This window comes from Apus apus, chromosome 1 (genome assembly GCF_020740795.1).
Source record: "Apus apus isolate bApuApu2 chromosome 1, bApuApu2.pri.cur, whole genome shotgun sequence".
NCBI classification, from domain to species: Eukaryota; Metazoa; Chordata; class Aves; order Apodiformes; family Apodidae; genus Apus; species Apus apus.
In genome coordinates, this window is record NC_067282.1 from 177835641 (window position 1) to 177851151 (window position 15511).

At 35.9% G+C, this 15511-nt stretch overlaps 1 protein-coding gene across 5 annotated transcripts in view; it reads right to left on the minus strand.

The window, feature by feature from the left end:
* Positions 1-15511, minus strand: part of DOCK4 (dedicator of cytokinesis 4) — a 234820-nt gene that overhangs the window by 13825 nt on the left and 205484 nt on the right. For 4 of the 5 annotated variants that reach the window (XM_051625806.1, XM_051625795.1, XM_051625804.1 and 1 more), the window contains 12 exons: positions 15400-15486; positions 13730-13834; positions 11342-11483; positions 10559-10725; positions 9253-9339; positions 7471-7647; positions 4147-4230; positions 2216-2335; positions 1746-1867; positions 1360-1480; positions 787-868; positions 461-570 (listed from right to left, as the gene is read on the minus strand). In XM_051625806.1, the coding sequence (XP_051481766.1) occupies positions 461-570; positions 787-868; positions 1360-1480; positions 1746-1867; positions 2216-2335; positions 4147-4230; positions 7471-7647; positions 9253-9339; positions 10559-10725; positions 11342-11483; positions 13730-13834; positions 15400-15486 (1404 nt within the window). The remainder of the gene's footprint in view (positions 1-460; positions 571-786; positions 869-1359; positions 1481-1745; positions 1868-2215; positions 2336-4146; positions 4231-7470; positions 7648-9252; positions 9340-10558; positions 10726-11341; positions 11484-13729; positions 13835-15399; positions 15487-15511) is intronic. The other variant, XM_051625807.1, reaches the window with a different exon arrangement.

Sequence of the window (15511 nt, forward strand, 5' to 3'; positions counted from 1 at the left end):
TCTTTTATCTGGAGTAACAAAATTTCTTTCTTTACTGAAACTACCTTGAAAAACAGGAATTGCCACATGGAGTGGGTTATTATTGCATAGTGGGTAGAGTTAGCCATTTCAGAAGACATAAAGGGGAGGTCAACATGGACAACTGCCATGATAACAGTTTCTCTTCTTCCCTGGTTTGAACACACACTGCTATTTCACACAAGTGACATCTTTGCAGCTCTCTCTCACTGCAGTGAGTAGATACCAAAAACTAGCTCTAAACCTAAACAAAGCAAGAAGATGTGATGAAGCACTGTGGATTCTATTCACATCTCTTTTGTGTAAAACAGTTTAAAGTATTTGCTTAAAAAAAAAACAAAAAAACCCACATTTGATAATTAAAGGCATGAATCTGCTTCAAGTTCAAGTGCCTTTATCATCTTCTTAGCTACTTGTGCCCAGAGGACTCTCAGCTTCCTACCTGTGAGGTTTCCAAAGGAGTAGGGTAGATGGCACTGCAGGGCCTCTCTCTGGGGGACAGACAAGAGTTTTCTCGGGAATGCTTATGTTTGTCAGACAACAGAGGAGAGGCTAGAATATAAACATGTCAAAAGATTAAATGCATGCAGTGAAACTCAGACATTCAATTTTATGCTGATGACAAAGAAATGCTCTGTCCTCCATAATTCATATTCCTCACACAACTGGCTACATTTGATGGCTGACCAGTGATTTCAAGCAAAAGTTCTTCTGTGTAATCTATCAAGAATAATTTTATATGGTTTACCAAGAGAGACAAGAACTGACCTCTGGCACTGGATGGAGCAGAACTGGTCACATTAGGTGAAGCAGAATGAGTAGAACTCAGGCTTGAGGTAGATGGACTAGGCTGTGTATAGAGGAGATGCTGTTGTTACCCGTATCACACTTACTGGTTTGGAAAACAAAAATTTATAATGTACTTTTCACTAAAACAAAGAACTTCCAATTTGTTTGACTAATTTCTAAGTAATTGAAAATAGCAAACCAGTATAAAGACCTTTAATGTAGCTACATAAGCATGTAGTAAAATAACAACAGAAATGTAATTAATATATTTTAAAAAAAAAAGTACATCACAACCATGACAACTGGATAGTAAGTTCAGATGGCTTCACATCATAGTGCATTGCTGCTTATTACTTTTGTAAAAAATTCATGCTCTAAGTTAAAGAAGAAGAAACAGTTACATACAAAACAGCCCATTTAAAGATTTGTTTTTTAAAAGAAGTATCAGCAATAAATTTGAGATTTCTGAATGAAATAATAGAAGTATTAATTTAGTAAATAGTTCTGTAAGAAAAATTCTGTTTAGTCTGAAGAAACGACAATAATTTGTACCTGCATGTTAAAAACTTCATCAGAGCTTTCTGATTGCCCAGTGATATTGCTGACTTCAGCAGAAGCTTGGGATGACAGCGATGAGGATGAATATCGATTGACAGCTGGATAACTCAAGGGACTGTTATAAGAATAATGAAATACAAAATTGTTAACTCTAGTTGCTAATCATACTTTTTAATGTGAAAACAGCACGTTTATTTATCTCCATAGTTTAATTTTGATTTGGGGCATAGGGAGAGATAAAAAAAAATATATATATCAGCTATTCACGCCTGGAGATACTTCAGGCAGACCACATGAAGAAGTGTGCACACAACAGAAGTATTTTATGGCTCATTTTCCTTGAGTAACAAAATCTAACAATTTCTAGTAATTTAACTTGCCTGCGGCGCGGTATTACCCTGGCACCATCGGGGCTCATAGAAACAGGTATGGAATTTCGGCATACCCGAGGACTTCCATTTGGGAAATGAACAGGGCTAGCTTGTACACAGGCAGAAAATTCCTGGGGAGTTGTTAAAAGAAGATTAATTTAAAAGAACATAATATCATTAAGTATTTTTAAAGATACATACATCAATTTAATAAATGCATCTGCATTTTGGATCAGCTTCATCACTAGTAAGAAAACATTTTAACATTTGCTGATTATACTTTCTCTTTAGTAAATGTGACTATGCTCTGTATGGAAAGTTTAGTAAGTTCCTCTTCCTTTTGTGATACTGTAAGAATGCTGCAAGCTGTAATGTAGACAAAGAACCAAAAGATGTCACTGTTTCTTGCTTGGGAAAATCAAACAATCCTTACTGCAGCTGAACAGTCTCCTAGCTTATCCAAGCACCTGCTCATATACCTGTATTCCCAAGCTTGACTTCATCACAAAGAACTGATCCACCAGCTTTTTGTGCAACGGCCTCATGTCCTGTGGCACCACCTTCTCATGCACTGCCAAGCCAAATTCTAGAATCTGGGCCTGCAGAAGAGACAGGAGGATATAGGGGAAAAGTATTTCTTTGATCCATTTTCTTTGAGGTTTCATAATTAATTAGGATACTAATAAAAATAAAAATCCAATAAAATGCATGTTTTATATGTTTTATTAAAAACATTTATCTAAATCCCCGAGAGACTTGTAATCAAACAAGGCCTAAGACCAAAACCAGCAATACACAAGAGCATTCATGCCTCTTCCCATTTTACTATTCAGTTTTCCCAAAGATTTGGCCTAAGTGACTTTTACTCTGATATAAAAACCACTATGGACAATGCAGTGAAAAATCTGGCTAAGTGGCAGCTTTACAAAGGAGCAGCTCTAAATAAAAGCTGCTTTCTACAAGAATAGTTATAAAAACCACAAAACAACAGCAACAGTCACATCCACCAGAGACTAGTATTTTTTCCATACAGTCCATGGGTCCTGCTCCTATTCTGACTCCGCAGAGACCTCAGGAGGTGGTGGCTTTATGTACATTCTTAATGCAAGACATGACGTGCTTCAGAATAACTGCTGAAACTCTGATCTTGCTCAATTGTACTCACGGGCATTTACCATTCTGAATTGGTTTCACAAGGAAACAGATAAATTTAAAAACAAAATAGCTGAATCATGCTGTAATATCTTTGGATGAGAGCTAGAAGCTGACGTTTCCAGGTGGCCTGTGAGCAGGCACACACCTGCATGGCAGGGCTGACCCTGGTCAGGGCTGCAGCGCATCCACCTGCTCACACAGCCAGCCCGGCCCTGCCCAATGCTCCTCATTTTCTGATCAATCATTTGTGGGTGCCAGGCCAAGTTCAGCTGCTGTCACTGGGAACTCGGAGTTTTGTCTTAAGGTATTAACTCCAGTTTCATACTCTAAGGGCTGGAGAGATTAACTACAGCTTGAAAAACCAAAACTGCAATGTAAATTACTTATACATTATCTAAATGAAATTAAGTAAGCTTAGTGAACCTATTCCAATTTATACTGTCTGAAGATCTGTCCAAAAGAGACCACAATGCTGACAAAAAATGGAGTTTCCATCTTGCCAAACTCCAATACTCTGACCTCTTCATCCCAAGCTGGCAATAAAGTTTGAAACTTCAACATGCTGCATAGAACACAGATAGGTAAAAGTTAAAAGAGCTGAAATACTTAGTAAGATAGTTTGTTAAGAAATTCTTTTTCAGCATTTCCAAATGGAGACACTTCATATTTAAGGCTGGTAGGTCATTGTCTTATAAATAAAATCAGAAACAACACAAAAATCGTAGAATCATAGAATACTTGCCTGTTTAATCACTTATTGTCTGTTTTACTGCCAACCTACTTTGGGAATTATTAATAGATTCTTCCCACTGTAATAAGATTTTTCAGGGTTTTTTTTCCTCTTATTCTAAACCTTGCAGTGAAAAATATTTGTTCTGTAGTAATGGTAAAATATGAGACAGATATTTGAAGTCATCAAATGTTTCAATGAGATTTTTTATTCTACAGTAGTGGCAAAATATGTTTTGCAAATATTTGCATATAACCATCACAAGACAAAAACTTTAGTCTCATTCAGTCTTTAATTTAGAATAGTTGGAAGTGATAAGATAATGATGAAAAGGACTAGGGAAAAATATTAACAATACTATAATACATCTTCTTGTATAGGAAGTTGCTGTCTGCTTGTAATCTATCAGAAAATATTGAATACCACTGGACAATTATTAACTTCTGAAATTTTATATTTTATTTTTGGATATTTTTAGCTAGAACAGCTGAGCAGGCCACCCAGTCAGTCTTTTCCCCACTTTACCTGCTCAAGCATCAGCTCTCTCAAGCGTGTAATTTTCTCTCCATCTTCTGGATGGTTCAAGACATATTCTTTGACAAAGAATGCCTAAGGAGAATAAAATTGCACAGTAAAATAAAGTAAGTAAAAATTCATCAAATTTAGAAACCTGCAAATCAGAGTTAAAAACAAATGCAGGTCATCTGAACTATATATCTCTACCCATGAATCATGATACAGGATTTTCAAATAATTACAAAATTAGATTTTCCTGTCTTTTCATACTAGGAGCTTTATTATCCCTTAAATACACCACCACCTTGAGAACAGTGTGAAATCACATTCTATTGTATGCTCTGGAGCTGTGACACTACCTTTTTACTCGGTGACACTGATGTCAAAAAGCCATACTTTGCACTTCAGAAGCATCTGACCAACATCCAGATGTGTTCCTTAGCTTACATGACTTTTCAGTCCACCTCCAATGCTCAATTTGTACTAGCTGTAGCACCTCAAAGTCAACCACCAGCAGCGGCCTGGACATTGCACTCCTCTGTTTATTCACAACTGCATCTTTCTTAAAATGGCAACTATCCTACTCTGTAAGGGGATTATATTGAGTTTACAACAATTCTTGACAGTGTTCTGTAAAGAAAATGCCCAGCTGCCCATTTGCGAGATTTCACAAAATTGTTGTCACAAAATTGTCTGTAGGCCTACGTATACATTCACATGGTTTTCTATCCATAGATTTTAGAGGATAACTGTGGGTGCTCTGTGCTGTGTTTTCATTTTGCACCTGTCTTAGCATTTCCCTCATATACTTCTTCCAAGGTTCTCCATCCAGCTTTAGCTGTTAACATTTTTGCTATGCAGAATAATTTGTAAATATGGGGAAGAGTGGAGCTGGAGTTAAATGTACCCCTTCCTCTAATTCAGTTCCAAAATTTCATGCTCTGACAACCCAAAAAAGGAACTGCTGAGACCTGTCTCGAAAATGCTGATACTGTAACAAAGAACATGTCTCGCATGGTCCTTCCACAGCAGTAGAATTATAAGAATACATGTCTAAATTTTTAAAAGGAGCCCTCTGATACTTCCTAAAATCTCAAATATCAAACTCCTGCCAGTGATGGATTTTTTCCCTTAGCTACAATCTTAATGTTCGCTCAATACCAAGCAGGTGGTGTCCCAGTGGTTTTGAGCTGAGATCTGCAATATGAGTCAGAGATATAATAATCTAACTTCAAATGAAATCAGCAGTACTTTAGGAAAAAAATAAAGTAAAAAACCCCAAACATTTAGAAAAAATCAGAATTCGACTAAATCCAGTAACATTCTTGGAACTCGTGGTTTCCACTAATTAATCATGAGAGTGTCTCTGCTCTTTTAGCACATGCAAAGGAGCTAAAAGAAATTTAAGTTACAGTACAAATTGCAGCTTGGCAGGGGTTAGTGGGCACAAAACACACTCTTCATGCTTTTCCAGCTGTGTTTAAAAAAAAATTAAAAATTAGTGGTTCGGTCTATAGCCATTTTTGAAAACACATAAAGGTGCTGCATAATAACTATTACTTCTGTAAATTTTCCTGGAATCTGTTCCTGTACTGAAAACAATGAAAGCATAGATTTAATATCTGCAATACCAGCCAAAGTGCTAAATAATTAGAGGTAGCTGCTTTTTATCCCACCAGGGGAGGAGAGAAAAAAGGAGAACAAAATGACAAAAGGAGGAGAAAAGAGGAAGGACAGAATCAAGAAGGCAGCAGCTGGCCAAAGGACATTATTTGCTGGGTCTTAACACTTCTTGAAAGTTGACTGAAGGGGAAGGAGGACATCTGCAAAGACATGGTAATGCTTACCTCAAGACCACATGTTCCAAGACTGAGTTTTGAGACCAGGGCAGAAGGTGAAAGCAAGTGAAATAGATAGGGAGAGAAAAAACATTTACAGAGGAGAGGAAAAGATGAAAGGTACAAGAAGTGGTGAAAAAAAAAAAAAAGCTGGAAGACACACAAAGACTGAAAAAGGGACACACAAAAAGAATGAGGGTGAAAGAGTAAAAAGCACCCCACATCTCACAACTACTGCTATCAGTTTTGGTGTTTACAACACAAATTGGTGAAAAGTCCTACTTGAGATACACAGCAAGAGAGAGAGGACAGAAGGTATTGAAACATGAAGACTGTCTAGGAGATCAAGAATTGCAGCTAAGAATAACAATAAGAAAGGAACAAGCTAGAACCTTTAATGTGCTTGTGAAGAATGAGAAGCTATGCAGAGGTACCAAGCCAGCTCTGACACTGCTAATTCAAACCAGACATAGTTCTGACATGACTGTTTTTCTCAAGGGAGTCCCTTCGTGGCACCGTACCATGCTAAACAGTTTTGTTGTTGTTTAAAGGCAGCTGGGAAACATCAAACACGGTCCTGCTTTGCTTTAGTCTCAGTTTTTTGCAAGGAGGCAGTATTATTGACAGATTCTAACACTACAGCAGACTCCATTTCTTGTCCTTTAACTTAGATGCAGGTTTATCAAATTTAAAACCATTGAGTGAACACTGAATCTTGCAGCTTTTGAGACAAGTGGACAGAATGCTATTTAATTTGACATTTTCAATGGAAAAGGAACAACCAGCAGACTCAAATATTTGATTAGACTGTTAGTAGAAAGAGGGAGATCGTTCCTTTCTTTTTACTACAGTTTCAAAATTCCACAGAACTTTGTGGAAATATAGCATCCCAAGGTTCTCCTAAGGGGATTTGGACATTATAGGAATCAGAAACAACTTTTGGGAACAAATATAGTGTTAGACATTTCTTAACTATATGTATTATTTCATAGTAGATTTTTCCAGAAAATAGCTTTCCTTAAAAACTTGGGAGAAAAGAAGAATCTAGAAAACTACGATTCTCAAAAATAATACATTTATTGTTTAGAATTTTATACGTATATATATAAATTAGAATGTCAGCACACAAAAATAAATTTGCTGTTCTGCCAGAAGTAGCTCCTGATCTAGAATATATTACAGTAGTATGGTTACAATTAACTATTCCATTAAAAACCCTCAATCAAACCACTACAAAATGCAAGGTAGTTGTGAACTGACGGATCATTGTACTAAGTTTATGGGACTATCTGCAGAAAAATGGTTGTTTCAATAAAGCTATACATATTTAACATCACCTCACCCCAAACTGCAATATAGATGTAATTAAAACTATTGTTGATATAGTACTTTCTGTGCTCAGTTTATGAAGAGGAGCTGCATCTGTACAGAGAAAGAAATGAGTAAGAAACTGTCTTACGTTCAGTTTTTAATAAACAGAAAAGAAATTGCTTACCTCTTGGTATCTAGCAACTCCACCATTAACTGCTGCATCAATGACTCCATTTAGACACATTGTGAGAGGGTTAATATTTTGCATCTGGCGAGTTTGACACTGACTAATCAGTGTTCTCAGCTGCTGGTTCTTATTTTCTAGGACTTCAATAGCATTCTCCAGGGGACTCATTTCCACCTGAAAGAGGAGTGAGGAACACTGCAAACACGCAATCTTCAGTTGAAAATATACTCCAGGTAATTTTTGATTTCTTAAATGGAAACAATGTTATTCTACATTTTAGAGTATTGGAATGTATTACATTAATTTTATCACATAATCAAGGACCAAAATAAACAACCTTCCCTCTCTTGTAGATTCATTATCTGACATTGAGAAATACTCAGCCCTTTTGTAAAACACTCAGACACTTCAGCTGGTGGGGGAACTCCTGGAATTCAGGTCTAAACTGTCCTTGGTAACTATACCTAAAATTGGGCTTGAGGCCAGGGAGAGCTTTGCCATGCTGAAGGATACAGAGTAGAGGGGAAGTACAGGCGAGCTACTTCCCCCACCTGAAGTCAACAACTAGACATTATAGACGAGGAGTCCGGATGTAAGCTTTGAGCTAAGATGATAATTGAGTTATAGGCAAAGGCAGTCCTTGAGCAGGATGTGCCTGTCATCTCTCAAAGATGAGGAAGCTTTTCTCACAGGTAGCATAAACTGCAGGAAAATTGAAAAGCTAAGCGGTGGGAAGAGTACAGGCCTGCAGTTGCCATAATTTACCAGAACCTACAAGCACAGATCTGAGTTATGATCTAGTACGTACCCAGGAAAAGTTATTATACTAAACTTTTAGAAATGATGACTATAAGGGTAAGACAATTGTAAACTGAAGATCCTAATATTAGGGGTCATATTAATCTAGTAAGGACTCCGTAGGAGACAACTAAGAAAACTGTGACATGCAATTTTTTTTTATTTTTAATAAATTCAATTTTTAGTTTTCTACAGGAAAATATCAGGATGCTGAATGAATGACCCTTTGCTGCTGTCATAAAAGAAAAACACAACAGAGTTTCAGAGAAAGTCAGTTGTACAATGATATCCCTATACTTAATGGGACTATTGAAAGACTGGCTTTGACAGGAATGAAAATAGTTACAGATGTTATGCTCCTGGGCTCAATATTTGACCAATTATTTTGAGAACTGTACAGGAGGAGCACTCCTTTGAATGTATCTGAAATGCATTTAAGCATTTTCTAAGAAATATAACAAGAAAGAAGAAGAAATTACAATGAGTCAGTAAAAGATTGCTACATTAGCCCCTATTCCTACAGGTTCTGCGTAGGCACTCTTCCCTGTCCATGCTGAGCACTTAACAGAGCTCAAAGATATTCCCACATGGCATTTATTATAGTACAGGAACTTGGAGACTGTTTACTTTTCAAGAATAATGAAAGATATGTTAAACTGTAGTCATTCTAAGTATTAAATATTAAATCATGCTGAGTTTTAAGAAAGTCATTTTCTGACATTGCCTTTGACTGCCCATTATTTTTCTCAATTTCTTGTCTCCTCAACTGTTTAAACAAATGGTTATTTCTTAATAACACTTTTAAAGATATGAGAAACCCGACAACTCAAAATACTTTAAAAATAATTCTGTTGTAGCCCACTCGAAAAGTTGTTCAAGTAAATTAGACCTGGGCAATAAATCTTAAAGTGGTTCATCAAATAACTTGTTTAAGGAAGTAAACCAATCCACAATATGTGTTGCAATCAGTCTCATACTCACTACTTCACGTTTTTCCACTTCAAACCAACGAGATATTCCAGGTAAACTCTGCACCAAGATCAGTGTAGTTCTCTCCACCCATAGACTCTACAATATATAAAACCAATTAATTTCCCCAATTTGTCTCTATATTTTTCTTAATTATTCTCAGGGGCTTTTTTATGAATGTCTTCCTTTTTTAAGAATATACATTACCAAAAAAAGTGTTAGTGTTCCTATTTCTACTGAAATATATATCCCAGATGCCTAATGACATTGACTTTTCTCCTTACTTTCTAGGACCTAGTAGTAAGCAGTAATTTCTTCTGACTTCACTCTTAAACATGGTGTTATTCTACATTATATATTGTCCCTGTATCTCCAAAAGTCACTCACAACTAAATTCACATTTTAATATTTCCTTTCTGAGATAACATCTGAGAAGAGGGAGAGTTCGGAAGGAAAACCACTTAAGAGATCACACAAGGTGACCAGCTCTTCTCTGTCAAGTCCTACTGGAGATACCACAATGCATGGCTCAAATGTACTACTCTTAAACACTTTGTGCAAGAGGTTTGTAGAATGAGAAATCAACACACATGATAGCGCCTACACAAAATATATAAGCTGTATAAAGCCTCAAGCTTTAATTAGAGGACAACAGTGACTTAATTTAGCTAATTTATTACCCTTACAGTTCTTTCCTCTATAAGAAAATTACTATGGGATAATTCTCTTTTAAATTAAATTAAACCAGAAGAATGTAAGATTAATTTTCAATGAGACATTATTATTAGGAAGAACAGAGTTAATTTACATATTAGGGAAGGACCTATTGCTTCTCCCTGAGACAAATCTCTAAATTCAGAGACAGTTTGTAGTCTTGGTATCACAGAAACAGAACTTCATGCTGCAGTTTAGTCAAAACTGTCTCTTCCTTGCTCAAGGGAGAGAGAACTTCTGACAATCCCATTCACAGCCCAGATTACCTACTTAACAGTGTTTTCCTGTCTGCCTTATAAACTTCTCTGGAGGCTTCTCTGCTGTCTCCAATTCTGCCTTCAGTACATCACTGACACAAAACCAAATGGGTACTTTTTTCTCTCCTATTCTCATACACACCTTCCCATTTCCCATATATTTTTCATATTTTAATTAAAATGAGAATGGAAATAGTAAGACCTGAGCTTCTGTCTCCTGTAGAGGACTGGTCATACCACCAGATTAAATAACAAAACTGTAGACAATGTTTCAATTACATAACTATTGTTAATGTTACAAATTAATCCACAGGTCCAGTAGCTCCAGAAAGGACCTGGTACTTTACCTTGAACTCATTTTCCTTGTCCTTGGTCCCTTTGTGAAAAGGCCTGTCATATCGGAATCGCCAGATGTGATTTACTTTGTAAAAGCTCTTTATGTTATCGGGAATGCCGTCTCTCTGCAGGACTTCCTGGTTTTCTGGAATTGGTGTCACTGCATAAATCTGCAAATCTGTATGTGAAGAGTTAAGGCTATCTCACCTCATTCAAGTTAGCAAAACATATTGACTCCTGAAGACAAAAGAAAAACTCTTTAAAAAAACAGTGTGTGTCATTAAATGTTTCTAGACTATTAATGGCTTGGGAAAGGAACCCGAGATATTTTTTTATGGTTTGGTATTTCTTTGTACTGTTTTGTTGAAATGTTCATGTTTATTTTTGAAACAGAGCTACTTAGATGGAACAGTACATGGAGTAAAGGGATTTAATGAAATACATCGTTACACACAAAACGTCATGCCATGATAGCATTATGTTGTATTGTAACAACTTAAATTACTGTAACTTGAAATGATACACCATTATCACAGTGGTGAGTGTTCTACAAAGGTTTTTTTGCTAAAGTAAGAATTTTAATAACCTGCCAAGGAGTTTTTAAATAAAAGGGACAATAATACAAAAAAAAAATTCCAAACTGAACCCTGTGACTCATACAAATTGCAGAGAAATTAGCACCTACCATTTATGTCAGTGGAGGCACATTGTGATATCGGCTATAGGTGTACATACATTTTTTGAAAGCATGAAAGATGTAACTGCAGTGTACAGGTTTGTGATTATGTGGATACACTGTGCTTCTGCCTGGAAGATGGTCTCATCTGGCTGATTAGCATGTTGCATAGCAATGGCATGTGGGAACTCGTTCAACATTCGCTGCTGGAAGGCCTCCAGCCTTTCATAGTCATGTCCTCGGCAAACAAACTCCTTATTCTGAGCAGAATAGGAAAAAAACCACAAGAGCAAGTTATGTGAAAATAACTGGGTATCATTAGATCCAAACACATGCTCTTAAACATAGACTTTCTGGGCAATTTTTACAAAGTTTTAAAAAGTAAAAGACAAGAAACAAAAGGCAAGAATCAAAGTAAGAAATATAGATAGAATAGGCTATTTAGAAGGAAATTTTACCATACCAGTATGTTTTAAGTATGTTTTAATCAAAAGTCTGGAAAAATTGAGTTATCATACTTAAGACTTTAATAAAACTTAAAAGGAGAAATTGTTCTTACTGGCTTTAAGTATGTCACTTACATAACATACCAGATTGTTTAAAAAAATTAACAAAAATAAAATGCAACAGACAGTTAAGACAATGAAATGGGCTGAAAGTCCTTTTCATTAGGAACTAGGAAACTTTACTTTAAAGTTATGCAATTCTGAAGAAAAAGAATGCATAATAAAATGGTAGAATGTATTCAATTGTCTTATCCACTAAAAGTTTATCAATTATCAGCCTGGTAAATTAAAATTACACAGTTTTTGAAATACGAAGTAAAAGAATACTCCTGTCTTCAACATAATTCCTTTTACATGCATGCCCACTATGAAGTTGCACTATTCATGCAACATGAATACAGACACCACACACATCCTACATTAAACATGAGACGCCTGAATTTGGAGTACTCATTGAAACCAGTCACTGATCATGGTGCTTCCTGTAGCTGTGGGCAGCCCTTTTTGGTTTGATTCTCCTTACACCCATTTGAAATAAAGAAATATCTTCACCATTTTTCTAAGAACGCTATCAAATTAATTTCCTTTTAAAATCTGTACTAGAAAATTCTAAAAAGTCACTACAGATGAGTTCCTCTGGAAGCAGGTTTAGATAAAAACAACTGTTTTCCTCATAGTGTCTTGACAACACTGACAGGAAGCATTGAATTCTGAGAGCCTGGACTGCCATGGAAATTGCTACACAAAATCAACTGCAGTAGTGTTATTGTGCAACTATAAATTAAAATGTCAAAGCTTTATTTTGAAACTTTATTCCTTCTCTAGCCAACACAGAATTACAAACTGATTTGCCATAAAAAAAATTAAATCAATTGTAAGTAAATTTTGAGGTGTTTGTTGTTGGTTCTGCAAGCATTCATCTATGGTATGTACATTTAACTTGGAAAATGCATAATACTTCCCAGACAGATGCATAAGCAGTGAAAGACATACAGGTCTGGAAGTACTGAACTATTGTGCAACTTCTTCGAGTACTTTTACTTTATCAGTTAACATTCTGTAATCTAACCATTACATTATTAACATTTTCAAGTTGGTTTATACAGATGTTACACTGAGATGACTACTAGGTAATATAAAAAACTATGTGCCCATCAGACTCTTCTTGTGCATTGCTTTTAAAGGGGGGTTTCATCCTACATTTACCATTTTGAATTGGTCATTTTCCTCACTGCAAAGGCAGAGAAAAATCAGGCTTTTTAGACCCCCACCATAGAAAGGAGGTTTCTTCATTACTTATTTGAATTACCATAGGAAAAGGAGGTTAGATTACGATTGTAGTGGCTCCATGAATAAAATGGATTCTGCTCTCTTCCCAAGGTGACAGTCAATGCAGTTAAACCACTGCAGACTGTGGAAGAGGGAACAGTGTAAACACAAGTAACGTTTTCAAGGGCACTTCCGGAACTTCAGCATCCAAGACTAATGTTCATGAGTAAGTCTTATCATCTTTAGTACACTGATAATCAGTGAAACTCAGCATGTTGAATTTCAAAGTAATTTCAAAAAAAATTGGAACTTGGGAATGTAATCACTTAAATGCTAAATAACTGACTGTCCCACAGTGAAGGGATACCTCTTCTGACAGCTGCTTTCTGAGCAGTCACCAGCAGAAACAGAACAGGATAAAAGTAACAAACTAACATGAAAAGAAGATGTTGGTCTGTGGAATAGTATAGGTGCATGGTTCCCAACATAAACAGGAATATTAAGTTTATGAGGGACTCTGGAAGCCTAGCATTTGTTGTTCCATTAGACAGGACCTTTGCTTAACCCTGAAAACATGAGGTTATTTCAATAATTACCACAAAGAATTCCCTCTTTATCACAAGGTAAGAACTTGTATATGGTATGGTCAAATTCTCAGACAGAGATACTGATTATGAATGACAGCAAGAATTCCAGAATTACTCCATTCTGTTTATTTTCAATTCACTTACTCTCAAGAAGAATGGGAATTTTTTCCCATAGAATCCAACTCTGAAAAATTCTGGCTCCAAACGTTGTTGATCCATAATTTTATCATACAAAGATGCTTCCATCATCTGGGTGAGATTGATAAGAAATGCAATTAGTGTTTTTTGGTAACTTATTTTTACCTTACGCTACTACAAGTTTTCAGCACATTGCAGTGCATCCCTGAGCAACAACAAGGACTTTCAGAAGTCTGAATGCATCTGATTAATTCTATTTCTTAAAAACATGAAAGTCTCCAAGAATTAAAAAAAAATATCACTTTTAAATATGTTAAAGGCGTAAACTATTTGATTAGTGACAATGTGCATAGATCTTCAATGAAAGATGAAAGTAACAGAAATGCAGTTTGAGACCTCTGACCATGTAATCTGCTAATCATCCTAACACATAGCAGTAATGTGGTCAGTTCAGTCCAGAAAGTCCAATTTCCATATTCAAGAGAGTTGTGCCCAAATCATACCATATTCCAAAGATTTAGTGTCAAATATAAGTTCCGTTAAAAATCTTACATATGCAATTCAAGTCCCCTTTTTCTGATGATATTTCAACAAAGCACTCTCTGTTCTTAAGTATTTAATACTGTGAAAAAGCCCCAGTATCAGTCCTATTTAAGGTAATACAGACAGCTATTTAATGTTTATAGGTTATCAGTTGCAGACTGCTATGAGAAATGCCTGCACCTCCATTTTTGGATTAACATAGATGGCACAGACATAGTAGAAGGATATTTCCCAATTCAAACACAAACCACATTAAGTATAGTTAATTAAACATGCATACACTAATTATTTTATTCACATGATGATAGTCAGTTTTCTTTTGCTTACAGGATTCTGCCATTGGGATATTTAAATACATCTGGAATAAGCAGATCACAGGGAGTACAGACACATAGCTCTGTGTTCAGAATTTTACATAATGCTGTTAAGCAGCTCTGGATTAAGTATACTTCAGTCAGTCCTAGCAGCAACCATCCTACACTTAGAGAAAATTTAAAAAGAAAGCTGTAATATAAAACTGAATCCATCAGATGTAGGCAAGAAAAGGGAGACTGAATAATCTTTAAAATATTAAAGTATCAGAACTTAAAAAGTATTAGAAAGAACGAGGAAAGAAAAATGAGAGAGCAGAAAGTCTGCGCCAAGAAAGTTTCATTTTGGCTATATGATATATACCACATTTTTATGCAGTAAACAAATAATAATTAAAAAAAAAGCTAAGGTGTACGCTGCTTGTTGCAAGCTATTTGCTTGCAATTACAACTTCAAAGATCCATTGCTGCTCCCAGGGAAGGACTGCACAGATCACACCCCCTGGATAAACCGTAGGAAATTGTGTACAATTGTGAATTGGTAATATAACTTCTCTGCATAAGCAGGCACACATAAGGATTGCTGTAGAGGTACAAACATTCCAATATAGTTTATTTTCCCATTTTTCTTCTAAAAGCTCACACTCAGTTTTTATAATTTTTATTGTAGAAATAAAACCCCATAAGACAAAAAACAAAGTTTGCGAACCAAACCTAAGGACCACTCCATGGCAAATTTTATTATTTTCTAGAGAATATTTTCTAATACAAACTCAAACGCTTTTGGATCTCTGAGTGATGTAAAGTACTCAGGTACATTACCCTCATCTTGCTGAGGTTTCTGTAGTCATAGTAGCTCTCATACTGTTCTGCAATTTTCCTGCATAAGATAATGCCATTCTCCCAACACTGCAAGCAAGTAAAAGAAGTTCAG